This window comes from Perna viridis, chromosome 10, assembly GCF_037379345.1.
Source record: "Perna viridis isolate PV_CMFRI_1.1 ecotype Kerala chromosome 10, ASM3737934v1, whole genome shotgun sequence".
NCBI lineage: Eukaryota > Metazoa > Mollusca > Bivalvia > Mytilida > Mytilidae > Perna > Perna viridis.
The window spans coordinates 24,009,281-24,025,770 of NC_142454.1; the positions used below are offsets into that span (position 1 = coordinate 24,009,281).

At 31.4% G+C, this 16,490-nt stretch overlaps 1 protein-coding gene across 15 annotated transcripts in view; it reads left to right on the plus strand.

Annotated features, from left to right (window-relative positions):
- The window catches only part of LOC148605054 (inositol polyphosphate-4-phosphatase type I A-like), a 78,127-nt gene that overhangs the window by 20,849 nt on the left and 40,788 nt on the right, over positions 1-16,490 (plus strand). For 9 of the 15 annotated variants that reach the window (XM_088551228.1, XM_088551231.1, XM_088551232.1 and 6 more), the window contains 4 exons: positions 810-889; positions 7,039-7,056; positions 14,631-14,712; positions 15,976-16,178. In XM_088551228.1, the coding sequence (XP_088407354.1) occupies positions 810-889; positions 7,039-7,056; positions 14,631-14,712; positions 15,976-16,178 (383 nt within the window). The remainder of the gene's footprint in view (positions 1-809; positions 890-7,038; positions 7,057-14,630; positions 14,713-15,975; positions 16,179-16,490) is intronic. The other 6 variants (XM_088551230.1, XM_088551235.1, XM_088551239.1 and 3 more) reach the window with 3 other exon arrangements.

The following is a 16,490-nucleotide window of genomic DNA, read 5'->3' on the forward strand; positions in this document are numbered from 1 at the left end:
AACGGTATGTACCATGTCAAGGAAAGAATGACTGGAACGGTATGTAACATGTCAAGGAAAGAATGACTGGAACGGTATGTACCATGTCAAGGAAAGAATGACAGAAAAGGTATGTACCATGTCAAGGAAAGAATGACAGGAATGGTATTTACCCTGTCAAGGAAAGAATGACTGGAATGGTATGTACCATGTCAAGTAAAGAATGACTGGAATGGTATGTACCATGTCAAGGAAAGAATGACTGGAACAGTATATAACATGTCAAGGAAAGAATGACAGAAAAGGTATGTACCCTGTCAAGGAAAGAATGACAGGAACAGTATGTACCATGTCAAGGAAAGAATGACAGGAAAGGTATTTACCCTGTCAAGGAAAGAATGACAGGAAAGGTATGTACCATGTCCAGGAAAGAATGACAGGAATGGTATGTACCATGTCAAGGATAGAATGACTGTAACGGTATGTACCATATCAAGGAAAGAATGACAGGAATGTCATGTTTTCATTTGTGAAGGTACTTCTGTTTGTAATTATCAGTTTTGTAGGTTTGTCAAATTCTTGTGACTTTTAGTCCTCTGGATTTTTAATTTGTAGAATTTGTTTATGTATTGTTGTAATGGATTTTAAATTTGGTAATAAATATATATATAAGACATATATTTCATTTGAATAGATCACTGTATTGTATTTAGAAATTATTGACTGATTTATAGGTCAAAAATAAAATGAAGGTTTTTTGTTTAGTATTCAAGACTTATTGCCCTTCAGAATATTAACTGTTACTAATATGATTCTTTTTTTTATCACAGATGTCCCAGATGGGCCAAGTAATTTTCACTGTACAAGATATTTTAACTGCTCCTCAAATGGAACTGAAATTACCCCTGCAGTAAGTTAACAATTGTCTGTACTTTTAGGTTGTTTCATGAGTGATTGTTGTTGTTTCATGAGTGATTGATGTTGTTTCATGAGTGATTGTTGTTCATATATAATAGACAACTTTAACATTCACTTCTGTTCTGTGAATTTCTTTATTTACATGCACATAGAGGTCAACTGGGGTTAACAAGCATAAGATTGGAGACTTTGCAATGGGAATCAATTGTACTAAAACTTAATTACTGTTAAAGTACTTTTATTTGTGGGAACCAATTTTCGTGGTTTAGGGGAACATGATCAGTTTGTCGATTCTTGAATTTGTGGAATTGACAACTCAATCATACAATTGAATGGGAAATTTCCATTTTTTTGGTAACCAAATTTTGTAGTTTACAAAACCAATGAAAACCATGAAATTTGGTACCCCATGAACTATAATACTTCCACATAAAATTACTACAAAGAATTTGGAAATGATGCATATATTATAGAAGCATTTCAGATATGTTTATTTTCGGAGGCATATTTCTTCTTAACTATAACTGTTCCTGTAGCTTTGGAATCTGTTATCCTATCTTTGTCTAGCATAAAACCGTAAACCAGTTTCCACCAGAAAATGGAAATGGTGTAAATGGAAAACATGAAAGTCATGTATAATCAGGTCCAAACATACAAGTTGCAACATTGTTTGCTTTCCCATTTCTGATAGACCCAATAAAATGGGCTTACCTAAAAAATTTATTGCCTTTTTGCAGAAAATTTTTTTGGGGAGAAAAATGTTCAAGCTTATGCTTATAGAGCATTAAAACTTATGTATTATATAGCTATGGTCTGTTCTTGTAAATTAGAATATTTTCCATACATATCTTTCTATTGACCTTATACACAAAGGGAAATAATTCAATTTTTAATGTTGGCCCCCAAATCTAAATGTTATATGTTCTTTTACATTTTTATAAAACTTGCTCTCATAAACGAGTGATGAACAAATTTCCTAAAGTAACAAAGTGCTGTAAAAGATTGAAAGCCAATCAACTTTAAGTCTTTATTTATTGTCCACTTTGCTGCAGCTCAAATTTTCCCTCAGGTTATCACTTATTAATGATTCATGTGTTTGCCCAGTGCACATTCAGCAGACTACTAGGAGCCTCTTGTTGTTTGATTATTTGCCTTGAATACATTCAATATACAGGACATTATTTATCAAGTGTTTGTCAGGTGAGTGTTCAGACTACTAGGAGCATCTTGTTGTTTGATTATTTGCTTTGCATACATCCAATATACAGGACATTATTTATCAAGTGTTTGTCAGGTGAGTGTTCAGACTACTTGGAGCCTCTAGTTGTTTGATTATTTGCCTTGCATACATCCAATATACAGGACATTATTTATCAAGTGTTTGTCAGGTGAGTGTTCAGACTACTAGGAGCCTCTTGTTGTTTGATTATTTGCCTTGCATACATTCAATATACAGGACATTATTTATCAAGTGTTTGTCAGGTGAGTGTTCAGACTACTAGGAGCCTCTTGTTGTTTGATTATTTGCCTTGCATACATTCAATATACAGGACATTATTTATCAAGTGTTTGTCAGGTGAGTGTTCAGACTACTAGGAGCCTCTTGTTGTTTGATTATTTGCCTTGCATACATTCAATATACAGGACATTATTTATCAAGTGTTTGTCAGGTGAGTGTTCAGACTACTAGGAGCCTCTTGTTGTTTGATTATTTGCCTTGCATACATTCAATATGCAGGACAATATTTATCAAGTGTTTGTCAGGTGAGTGTTCAGACTACTAGGAGCCTCTTGTTGTTTGATTATTTGCCTTGCATACATTCAATATACAGGACATTATTTATCAAGTGTTTGTCAGGTGAGTGTTCAGACTACTAGGAGCCTCTTGTTGTTTGATTATTTGCCTTGAATACATTCAATATACAGGACATTATTTATCAAGTGTTTGTCAGGTGAGTGTTCAGACTACTAGGAGCATCTTGTTGTTTATTTCTTTGCCATGCGTACAACCAACATATATGACCTTATTATTTATCAAGTGTTTGTCATGTGAGCATTCAGACTACTGAGAGCCTCTAGTTGTTTGATTTATTTGCCTTGCATACATCCAATATACAGGACATTATTTATCAAGTGATTGTCAGCTGAGCATTCAGACTACTAGGAGCCTCTTGTTGTTTATTTATTTACTATGCATACAACAAACATACAAGACCTTATTATTCATCAAGGTGATTTTGTCTGGTGAATTTGTGCTCCTAGGGGCCTCTAGTTTTTTTTTTGTTTTTGTTTTTTTTTAATAAACATACATTATCCTTCCTTAACTGTTTTTCAGCTGAATTTGTTTGCTAATAGGAGCCTCTTGTTTAATTGAATTGACCAGAGTAAAACAACAGGACTTTACTTAAGAGTGGTTACATTATCAACTAATCTACTTCTAGTCTTTTGTATTAAAATGGATTAAAAGTAATTAAAATCTAGTAGATGTCACTTCCCTTTTTTGTAACTATTGACATCCTCATCATTTAAGAGTTTGTTGATAAACATCACTGATTATTTATTGTGATTTTTCTCTGTTTATAAAGTGGTTTGTGGTTCATGGAAATTTATAAAGTGATTTATGGTCATGTTTATAAGTGGTTCGTGGATTTTTATTCAGTGGCTTATGATCGTGATGATGTTTATTTTAAATGGTTTATTGAATATTGACAGCATATTCTAAAATGGCTATGAATGTAAATGAGTCTTGGTACTTCAATTGTTTTTTGAGTAGATGTTCCGCTTGCTGGAAAATGGCTGCTCATGAGAGGTACTTGTAGAATATTATAGTAATACTGAGTCCAGTAAGTAACCCCCCCAAAAAAATTATTCGAATATTTCACTTTAAAATCTTTTAAACTGATGATTTTTTATACTTCCACTCGTGCATTGAAATGACCGTATCCATCTCTTTGAATTTCATCGCTATTATTTTGACTTTCAATCGAAGGAAATATTTCAAGTGTTGGATGTGACTTCACATGGCATATGTTGTAAGAAATTTCAGTTACTGCTTTATATCAGCTTATTTTATGAGTTATACATGTACATGTACATAGAATGACAAAGCGAGTAACATTATGTATATATATATGTAATTTATTCTGATAAAACCGATGTAGTACAAAGGTATGCAGAAAAACATATTACAAATTGCATTGAGTTGTACAGTTGCGGAGAGAAACATAATCATAGTTTTTTAGAGATCAGAGAGAATCTAGAGTGTCATTTATAATTCTAATCAATTTGCACAATTTTCTTAGTTTGGATTGCTGTTTTTTGATTCATAACAGCACTAAATTTTAAAATATTACAGTTAGATATTGATTTTTTATTAATGTAAAGCTTTCTATCGTTTTGAAAATTTGGACATTCCATCAGGTAGTGGTATTCGTCACCAATGGCCTCTCTGCATACAGGGCATGTTCGTTGATTACACTCTATATTTTGCCATCTGCCGCTTTCTATTGGTAGTTTGTGGTTTGTTGTCCTAAATTTCAAAAATGTAATAATATCTTTGTTGTTTAGTATGTTAAAATATTGTCAGTTATGTTCCTACAGGAATTTCATTGTACATTGTTGTACCCAACAAAAAATGATAGGGTTGTTCCATCTAATTCTTCAATATTAAGGCTCTATCATGACAATATCAAGTTTGATAAACTATTTTTAAAATACAGTGTGGTCTGTCTAAATCAAGTTTAAATCTTATTATAATCTGCCTTCATATTTTTTACGTCCTTTTATGAATCATTTACACAATCAAATGTGCTACATATGATAATTTTATGGTAAACATTTGATAATTCTCATATGATAAACGTATGCTTGTGAAAAAAAAAATATTTATAGGTTAACTAATACATATGATTCTTATGTGTGGCACATATGGCTGTATATCTATTGCCATCACTTGGCATCCGTCGTCATCATCGTTAACAATTTTTCAAAACTCTTCTCTAAAACTACTTGACCAATTGGAATCAAACTTGGTATGAATGTTCCTTGGGTTATCCTGCATAGAACTGGTGTGGGGATTTTTGATCCGTCGAAAAACCTGGCCGCCATTACTAAAAATGGAACATAGGGGTCAGACAATAGTTTTTTGCATATATCTCCAAAACGGTTAGGTTTAGCCAAATTCTGACATGGGGATAAAAGTGTTCAGCATGATGAGATCTATCTGCGGTCAAACTTTCATTTTAATCTATGAAGCCATGTTGGAGTTATTGCCCTTTTTCAACATTTTTTGCTATTTTTAATGTTATTTCTTTCAAAACTCTTCTCCACTGACACCACTTGACCAATTGGAACCAAACTTACTTTGAATGTTCCTTGGGGTATTGTGCATAGAATTGATGTGGGGATTTTTGATCCATCGAGAAACATGGCCGCCGTTACTAAAAATAGAACATATGAGTCAGACAGTAGTTTTTCGCATATATCTCCTAAACCATTAGGTTTACCCAAATTCTGATGTGGTAAAAGTGTTTAACATGATGAGATCTATCTGTGGTCAAATTTTGATTTTGATATGCTAGGCCGTGTCAGAGTTATTGCCCTTTTTCAACGTTTTTTTGCTATTTTGAATGTTATTTCTTTCAAAAATCTTCTCCTCTGACACCACCCAACCAATTGGGACCGAACTTGGTATGAATATTTCTTGGGGTATCGTGATTTGAACTGATGTGGGGATTTTTGATCCGATGAAAAACATGGCCGTTGTTACTAAAAATAGAACATAGGGGTCAGACAGTAGTTTTTTCACATATATCTCCTAAACCATTAGGTTTAGCCAAATTTGACATGGGTAAAAGTGTTCAGCATGATGAGATTTATGTGTGGTCAAAATTTGGTGAAAATCTGTTGACCCATGTTGGAGTTATTGCCCTTTTTGGACGTTTTTAGCTGTTTTTGATGTTATTAGAAATCTGCTCCTCAGGAACTATTCTGCAAAATTCAATGAAAGTTGGCATTTTTGTTGTATAGGATATCCTTAATGAAATGACCGATTTTCGATCACTGAAAAATCATTGCCGCCATTTCTAAAAATAGAACAATGGGGTCAGACAGCAGATTTTTGCGTACATCTCCAAATCTGTTAGGTTTGACCAATAGCTTTCAATTGCTGAAATGATCCGTATTATAAGGCTTACAAATGTGTCCAATGAATCAAATGGAGTCAAAATTGTATGACAACTCCTTGTTAGAGTTATTGCCCTTAAAAGGTAAAAATTTAACCAGGTGAGTGATTCAGGCTCCTTGGAGCCTCTTGTTTGTTGTACAGTTTCTGTTTATTATGTTTCATTCATGAGTACACTGAAAAAAATTAATCTTACACTAGTAAATGCCATTTCTTCACTCTATATAGTTAAATTTTCAAATGGAATACCTAAGGCTTGCCAAATATTTTGAAATTGAAAATTCAATTATTGAGGGTATATAAATAGAGTATGACACAAAATGCTGTTTGGGATTATATTATTTCTCTATTTTTGTTTAAAAGTCATAAAGTTGAAAGAACTCATATTGATAATGAGGAATTTGAACTTTTTATCTTCCAAAAACATGAAAGTCTGTCTTCAGTGGAACTCTTTATCTCACACTGGTCAGGAGGTTAAAAAATTTGGCAGAAAAGGGGAAGAAACTTTCACTTATTTTTTATGGATTTTCACACTTCTTGATCATGTGAGAACAATTTCTTGTCTCTAGAGAGATTTGAGTTCTCAGGCACTGATTGACCAAAATAGAAAGAGGTGATTGGTTGTTGTGAAATTGTATCACATTGCCTATAAAGTCTCATTGGTCGAAAGCGACCTTGTGACCTTTCTAACATTGTTCTTCCTTTACAACTGTTGATGTATTAGACAGATGATATCTAGAATTTATGCCTTGACACAAATGCCAAATGATGCCTAAGTATTTTGATAAAGAAACAGAATCTACAACTTTATCTCATCTACTATGAAATTTCTTTCCATGTGAGAAATTTCCATAATCAGCTTGCTCTTCTTATGGATTCTACATTTAAAACATTGTTTTAGATAGATATCTTTTTTATTTTTATCTTTATAGTTTTGTTTTAATTTCCTTATCTTCTAGTACATGTGTAAGATTTCTGTAAGTGGTAACTTATTTGCACTTTATAGATGTGTTGTTTTTTGTTTAGTGTTTAGAATACTGTAAATTTATGAATTGCAATTTTAGACCAAAATATTGTTGTAAAGTTTGCTGTATTTAAAAAAATCAAAATTTTGTATGAAAAATTTGTATGAATTTCCATATAAACATGAGTTTTAATTATTGTGTTTTGGAACCTTGCAGTTCAATATTTTGAAATAATAAAAACATTACAAAAATTCCAAATTTACAGTATAAATTGTGGGTGTGGTTTTTTCTGCATTTATTCTTTCTACTCATTATAGCACAGTAGTGGTTAAGTTAGTTTATTGATCAGTTTATTGGTTCTTTTATTTTTGCTGTCACACTAAGTGGCAATGTATAATGTGGCAGTCTTCCTAAAAATTACACAAGGTGATTCATTCATGTCAAAAACCCACCAAATTTAGTTTTATGTCTTGTCCATAAGCAGTAACTGATTATATAACAAGTCTTAGTTTTTCATTTGGTTGTTGTGCTTTTGAGGTAAAAATTATATACTTTGTGCATGAAATTTGCACTTTGCAAGAGTTATCGTTCTTGATTTGGCTTCATTTGGTTGCTTTTAGTGGGAGATAAATGTATGATTTTCTAAAAAGTGCAGATCTGAATGCAGAAAAGGTTGTTGTTATGTGAAAGTATAGTATATGTAGACTAAAAAAGCATCATTTGTTTGATGGGCTTTTCTTGACCATGAATCACTTTACCATTGGTAGTGTCTGAATTTTATGTGCACTGGTACTTATATGATATCCTCTGAAAAGTTGCATGTACCTTGATAATTCCATATCATAACTTTAGAAGATATTTAAAGATCTTTTTCAACCTTTGTATTGATATACAGTATCTTCAAATACAGATTCTAATATGACACGCTTCAAAGCTCTTTAGACCATAGCCATGGTAAAAAAGTGATAAACACATGACCAACATTTTATGAAACACATTGGCTGTGTCTATTCAAAAATATGGAGAAACTAGTACGATTAGAATCTAAAAATATCATTGAAACTCCATTTAATCATTGTTTGACCACAGGGTGGCCACTTATGTGGTTGTTTAACCCCTCACTATCACTCGGGGTAAAACAATGCGACATAAATAGACAACCCATGATAAAACAATGATAAAATGGAGTTTCCGTGATTTATTTATTTTTTTATCAAGGTTGAGTTTCATTTTGATTCAATCATTTACACTTAAGTTATGGTCATTTCGTGTTGTTTTTACTACCAAAACCTATTTGCCATGTGATAGGTATCATTTTAAGTCCCATAAGATGCCCTATTTATGTGGTGTTTAAAAATTCATCTTTTTGGCTGTTTGAATCTTTTAAATGAATTAAAACATCACAGTTTTTTTTAAATAGAAATGCTTCTTTTTATTGGGAATTTGATTTTTTTTTTTTTGACAAAAACCATTAAAATTGGTATCTCATTAAAGTAGTTTTTAGCCAGTATTAAATTTCTTTTCAATAAACTAACATTAAACAGTGGTATAAACAACCAGGTCTGGTTTCATAAAGAATCTCAAATTTAGATTTCTTCAACTCAAATTTCAACCAATCAAATCACTTTGAATTGATGATTTGAGGGAAAAACTCAAGGATTTAAGGAAAATCTCAATTTGAGATCTTTAATGAAACCCTGGCCAGAGCTTATGTATACAATTTTTTATTGCAACTTCATAGCAAACTATATTACCCAGTATATATCATATACACATGTATTGCAGGGTAAATTTGTATGCAAATTTTCAACATCATATAATTGATGTTTCTAATCAGATTTGAGATGTTTTGTTTTTTATTCTTGTCCGATCTCTTAAGTAGCTGTCTTTGTAAGAATCATGCAAAATCTGAAAAATGTGATATACCCCAAAAAAAGGCTACATATTTTTATTTTTATAATTAAGTTGTTTTATGGGTCTATATTGTGAAATATGTAATTATTCATTCAAATCTGCCTGCTCTTAGGAGATAATCAACATTGAAAATCCAATAGATTCTATTGTATTTGAGCGTCATTTACAGAGTTATCTCCTTTGGTTTTGAAATCTACAGTGCATTCTATACAATTTTTATCACCTGAGAGCACGGGTTATATGAAAAACCACATGTTAATTTCTGTTTACTATGACATTTCAAAGAAAATATCAAAAATAAAAATATGTAAGCTTTTTACCCATGAATCACATTTTGCATGATTCTTAGCTGGAGTGCTACTAAATTTCTTGTTTACTTCTTGGACTTTATTAAGAAATTGTCCCTTCTTTTAAATTGAATCAAATCTAGATATATGATTAAACCATTTGATTTCATGAAAATTGGATTTCTTTGTAAACCTAGTTATGCTGAAAGTAATTATGTATTTAAATTGTTTTTATTCAGGACTCTGTTTTTATATGGCTGCAGTAAATTTGTAGTGGTAAATTAGTGTGGCACTGTTACCATGTTATATACACTCTGTGTCATCATGTGATCTATATAAACACTTGGTTTTCATGCAGTAGATTAAATATTAATTGGTGTATCTTTATAATAATGTAATACAAGGTTCCAAATTCGAGAAGACTTAGTATTGGTTTTTGGGACCTATTCATTTGGGGGTTTTTGTTTCTTTAGAATCATAATACCATATGCATCGGGTTTATATCAGGAACTTCCCTATTGTTTCTGGACGAATACACAGAATATAGTCCATATGTAATTCCTTGTATATAAATTAAAATCTCTTTCAATTAGGCAATTATTCAACTTGATAATATTCTATCATCGCTACAAATAAAATTAAGATCTAGAATTTAAATCAAATGAACATTTGAGGGACTTTTTTTTGGCCTTCAAAGTTGTTCAGTTATAAATTTGGTATAAGAAAATTTTAGCTTTGGCAAAATGTGTCATGAAGCTTTAAATGTGTAAAGCATGTTTTATTTAACACATTTAGAAGTCAAAAATCTTCATCCTTTCAACAATATTTTATAATTGATGAGAAGTAATTTTAACCAAATAAAATTTGCAGGAAAATTCATATTGAAAAAAATACATTTGTTTTGTTTAAATCTATATACATCTAGGAAATTATTTTCTTAAGAAGATATTGTTCCACCTAATCAGTATATACAAAAGGCTGAGATTGATTTTTGGGAGTAAGACTTGAACCATTACGGTCTGAAGGGCCAAAATAAGGGACCAGAAACAAGCATTTGCCTGTGGCAAATATCCAATCTAAATCAGAACTTAGAGTTTTATCGAGAATGTTGTGTAAATACTTGCCCTAATTGTTCAGGATTGACATCTATGGTTGTATCAAGCTGCATAATATTAAGTAGCACTCCAGATAAGGATCATGCAAAATGTGATTCATGGGTAAAAAGCCTACATATTTTTATTTTTGATATTTTGTTTGAAATGTCATAGTAAACAGAAATAAACATGTGGTTTTTCATATAACCCGTGCTCTCAGGTGATAAAAATTACATAGAATGCACTGTAGATTTCAAAATTAAGGGAGATAACTGTAAATGGTGCTCAAATGCAATAGAATCTACTGTATTTTCAATGTCGATTTTCTCCTAAGAGCAAGCAGATTTGAATGAATAATTACACATTTCATAGTACAGACCCATAAAACAACTTAATTACAAAAATAAAAATATGTAGCCTTTTTGTTAGGGTGTATAACATTTTTCAGATTTTGCGTGATTCTTACAAAGACAGCTACTTACACATTTTATTATACAAATATGACTTCAGGAAACATTGATATGTTTTAAGAAAAATCTAAGGACATGCTTAAAGGAGTAACATAATAATGAATTCCAACACCAAACAGTATGTCAGAAAGATAAACGATAATATAGTGTTAGATATCAACAAAAGTATAGATATGAACTAAAGGAACTGTGGTTAGATAACATCAACAGGTGTGTATATTTCAAAATTGGTCTTATTGTGTCAGGTGTCAGATAGGAAATGTACATCACTGCACAGGTTCTGAAAATATACAATATGATGATACAGTTAAACCTGAATAAACCTGTCTAAGCTAGACACCTCTAAAGTACCAGTCCACGTAAAATTCAGACACTGCCAATGGTAAAGTGATTCATAGTGAAGAACAAACCATGCTTTTATAGTCTACATATGCTATACTTTCACATAATAACTATCTTTTCTGCATGCAGATCTGCATTTTTTTTAGAAAATGATACATTCATCTCCCACTAAAATCAACCAAATGTAGCCAAATCAAGAATGATAACTCTTGCAAAATGCAAATTTCATGTACAGTCTATATAATTTTTATCTCAAAAGCTCAACAACCAAATGTAAAACTAAGACTGGTCATGTGACCCTCTATATATATATTTAGATATTTAGAAAGACTGCTACTTGATATCAATTCTCTATAAGCATTTAAGAATCTTCGGCCAGGCCAGTATTCGAAATTAAGTTGATATTGCTTGTGTTGTTAGTGTATAACCCATAGATACTCATCAACGGGAAAACAAATCAAGCTACTCTGGTGTATAGGGAACATTTTGGGCAAACCTGTTGCTTTGGCACAGTGCCATCTACAATAACAGCTATTTTGGTGGTGTTTGTTGATTTTTAGCAAAATATGTAAACAACAACTATTTTATTTTCTCCATATACTTGCCCAATAAATATTATAATATTATTATAAAAACCAAAAAAATTAGGAAAAATGCCAATATTCAATGCTAAGTTTTTTTTTTTTTAAAGGTATCTATCAATGAGACAAAAGGATATCTTAACTTATCTGGACTCCTATCAAAGTGACATTGAGAAATCATAAACAAAATGTGTGGGTCAAGTTGGCAGAGGCACTCAAAAATTAAAAAAAATGTTAAAAAAAAAATGTCCAATTTCACCACATCTAATAAAAAAAAATTGACTGAATATAGCTGAAATATTGCTGCTCGTACGTTAAACCCCAATAATCAATCAATCAATAAAAAAAATGCACAGATTTATCAAATTTGGACATATTTTCAATCATTGATAAATGATATGCTTGAAAATATCATACTAAATCTCTTATTTCTCATTCTAAACAGAAAAAAAACTTCATATCAAATTTCTAATGAGGGGAGGATAAATATGGGCCTTATTGTACCTCATCCTTCAAGTTTCCGCATAGGTTTTTTGGAAGGGTATATAGCACAAAGCATCTTTTATGAGCATGGTACAAATTAAGTTATGAATTAAAAATACTTTTACATAATTGTCCCAGAAAATGAAAAAATATACCTTATTAATAATGTGCTTATCAATTTTCCAAGTGTGTCATTTCCATGCCCTTTAGATTATATGTGATATGTAGCTTGCACTGCTACAATACTGTTCTATCTGAGCAGTAAAATACCTTAATGATGTAGAAGTCTTTTAGTATCAGTTTAAATGTATATTGACACTGTGTAAACAGAACACCTGTCTAAACCAAACAAACAGTTTCGACAGATTTCACTGTGTCTGTGTTGACAATTGCATGTTGTCGTGCCCCGGTGTATAAATAACTCAGATAAAACACATCTTATCAAATCAAAAGAATGCATGATCACTGTTTACATGAGATATTTATAATTTTTTTTATGACAAAACCACGACAGATTTCACAGTGTCTGTGCTGACAATTGCATGTTGTCGTGCCCGGTGTATAAATAACTCAGATAAAACACATCTTATCAAATCAAAAGAATGCATGATCACTGTTTACATGAGATATTTATAATCTTTTTTATGACAAAACCATGATTACCGCTATACATTAATGGTTTCCTGTAACAGGAAATTATGTACATGTATTACTAGTTACAGTGCTAGAAACAGTTAATTGACTGTGCTTGTCCTCAGCTTTCTATTTAAGCTTATTAGCACATTACCATCTCACGTTTCCTTCCATTTGTTACTACCGGTATATTGATCGATTAGCAGGTAATGTAAGTTTAGTTTTTTATTTTCTCTCTCTATCTTTTTTTCACAACTGATATATTGTGAATAATCTGTATAATCCCTTGGTTTTATATATATGTAGTGGAGCCCATTTAATTTGCTGTCTGAGTATGTTAGAATTATCTTCAAATTGACACTTTTTTTGCTATTTTTTCAGGTGTTTATTGTGCTCTTTTCAAAATTCTGTTTCTCTTTCCAAGTTTTCTTGAACCAAACACAGTGTGATATTAAAATATCCCTTTTGATTTTTGTATTAATCTGATTTTACATTTTTGAGTTATGAAACTTAATTCTTAGAAATATAGAATAATTTACCTTATAGTCTATCATGTCAAATCCATATCTTTCTTATCATATATTTGAACTTATATATATATTGGGGGGATGCTGATTTTTTGTTGTTGTTGTATTTTTTTTTTTTAGGGGGGTGTCTATCGCTGTTTCAATCATGGTTAGTCGTTTACACATTGTAGGTATTCATTTCTATCTATTTCACATCTATCTTTAGGTATTTCAGTGTATTGCTGTATGACCTTCCATTCATTAGTCAACAAATTGAATAATAACAATAAAAAAGTTATTTTGTGGAATATATTAACTGTTTTTCATTTTTCTGTCTGCCTTTTAATTTATCTCAGGCTATTACGGCTATACTAAACAAAATAAGAAATTTCAAATGACAACTTTTGTCATCTTGATGGTGACATATTATTGGGAAAGGTTTTCCATACTGGCTGAGTTAATGGTCCCAGACTAGCAATATTGGAATGAGGCATAGCTGAAGTCCAATATTGCTATCCAAGGACCAATTACTCAGCTAATATGGAAAACTTTATGCAATTATACCTTTATTGACTAACTAGTCCAATACATCATATTGGCCTAGGCCAATATTGATTTTAACCAGGCCAATATGACATATTACACAAATAAAAGCCGTATTGGATAGCCAAATACTGTACTGGATGGCTTTATCCTCTATTGGCCCACTATGGTATTTTGTTTTGGCAGTTTTGGTCATATATAGGCTATTTTTCAAACGTTAGTCAATAATGCCAGTAATGATCATCTTGACAGAACATCACTTCTAGCCTTAATGGACTCCCTGAAATATTTTTGTCTCAACTTTAAGACTCATTATTCAGATACAGTTTTAATAAAAAGTATTATCTACTAACGTTCGAATATTAGCCCAAATATGATCAAAACTGCCAATACAATACAAAATACAAAAGGGCGCCGATACAGGATTTGGCCGTCCAATACGACTTTTACCCATCCAATACGTCATATTGGACTGCTTAAATCCATATTGGCCTAGCGTATTAGACTAATTAGTCAATAAAGGTATAATTGATTTTCCATATTGGCCAAGTTATTGGTCCTCGGTTATAAATATTGGACTTTGCTATGCCTCAGTCCAATATGGCTAGCCTGGGACCAATAACTAAGCCAATATGGAAAACCTTACACAAAAATAATATATTAAAAATACCATACATGTTTTGGCTTAGATTAATTGCTTTTCTTTTATTTTTTAATTTTTACCTATTTGCAGAGGACCTGATCCAGTTGACTGTGGCACAGTAAAGGTCATGGCTTGGGTAAATGACACTAGTATCTGTCTGCATAATGGCACTGTATGTATATGCTTGCTTAGTTACTTACTGTAGATTCAATTATACATTCTCATAAACATTTATTTTTTTCAATAATATGATTTTAATCTAAAGTTGTATTTTGTATAGGTGTTAAAATACACGTTTAGAAAGAAGTTTCACTTATTAAGTGATGTTGAAAATTCTATAGTACAATTTCCAGTAGATTATAAATATGCAGTATATCTTAACATATTAGTAATTTTATTCATTTATCATGTTTATGAAATTCCCATACTATAAGAAGACTATTATTCTCTTTCCCACATGTATATGATATAAATGCCAAAAATAATGCCTTCCTGCAAGACTGTCTTTAAACCTATCGGTGTATATGTCGAGCCTTTTAAATGCCTTTTTGCCAAAATCATTAACTTGTTGTATGAAAAGCTTTGAAACACTTGCATAAAAAGCTTTGAATTTGAAGTAATCCCAAGAGGAACATTTGAAAAGGTTCGAAGCATGCAAAAATGAAACTTTGTATTCACCAACAACCTTATTTAAAATCTAGCAAACTTCATGACTAGGTTGGTATTCTTCTTCATGCTTTTGGAAGGGTATAGTTTAAAGCTTCAGGTATGGGATATTTTGATGAAAGCTTATACTTTATCTGGCATCTAATTTCACTACTATACCAAATAATGTCACCATTTTGCTCAGTATCTTCAAAACCTCTTGACAAATTTCCATGAAACTTGTTTAAATATGTAGGTTCCAAGTCTTGTATTTAATATCAAGAGGAAAATAAACCTTCTTGTTTTCAGGTAACTTTAACTTGTATGTTAATTCTTATTTAGAGTTTTTATAAGGTCTCAGAAACACCCCCAAAAAAGATGACTGACCAGTAATGCTTGATTTTTAATTAGATCAATACTTTTACTGATAAGGGTATATCCTAAGTTATATAGGTACAAATCTCTTTTAAAAACCTATGAATTTAAAGAAATCTAAGCCCTGTATGCATGGCATAGACCCACCATTAATTTATCTAAATTTGAAACCAGCAATATATATCAATTGAATAGAAAAAAAAAGATTTTTTAAAGCAGAGTTATCTGCCCATAAATTATAAATTAGTAATTCATTTGATTGAAATCATTAATCATTATACCAAAATATACAAAATTTCCTATCCATATTTGAAAAAAGAGTACATGTACATGATTTTAAGTGTTTTATGCTTAAAACTGCAAACTGCTTGAAGTTTTTGGCATATTTACAAAGTAATATTATTCTTATTTTCAGGCCGACGATTGTAAGAGTGATAAGAAGATGAACAGAGCACCAGCAAGACGAAGATCAAAGAAAGTTGACACGCTACGTCCATTATACCATGGTTTTATTACAAGAACTTTTAGATTTGATACCTCCGATGGGCATGTCAAGCTGCTGGTGCATGAATATATGGCTGAGGCAAAGCTGACTTTTGACATTCCCTTGCAGTTGATGTATGTATTCTGTGGTAAAAAAAGGAGTAGGTGTTCAGGTTAATTTAGGTGTATAATTGTATATGATTTAAAAATTTCATGAAGCTGTAATGAAAAATGATCAGAGGCACATTCAGAATATTTGAACATTGTTAAATCAAGTCAAAGTACTGATTGCAAGAGTTGCTCTTGAGTGCAAACTTTTTAAAATAAATAGTAGGACATTTTGTCTAGGTTCTAATTTTCAGTCTATTTGAGAGAGTAATCAAGGGAACCAAGATTATAGCGGTAATCAAAAGAATGTAATCCAGGGACAAAGATGGTTGGTTTCAT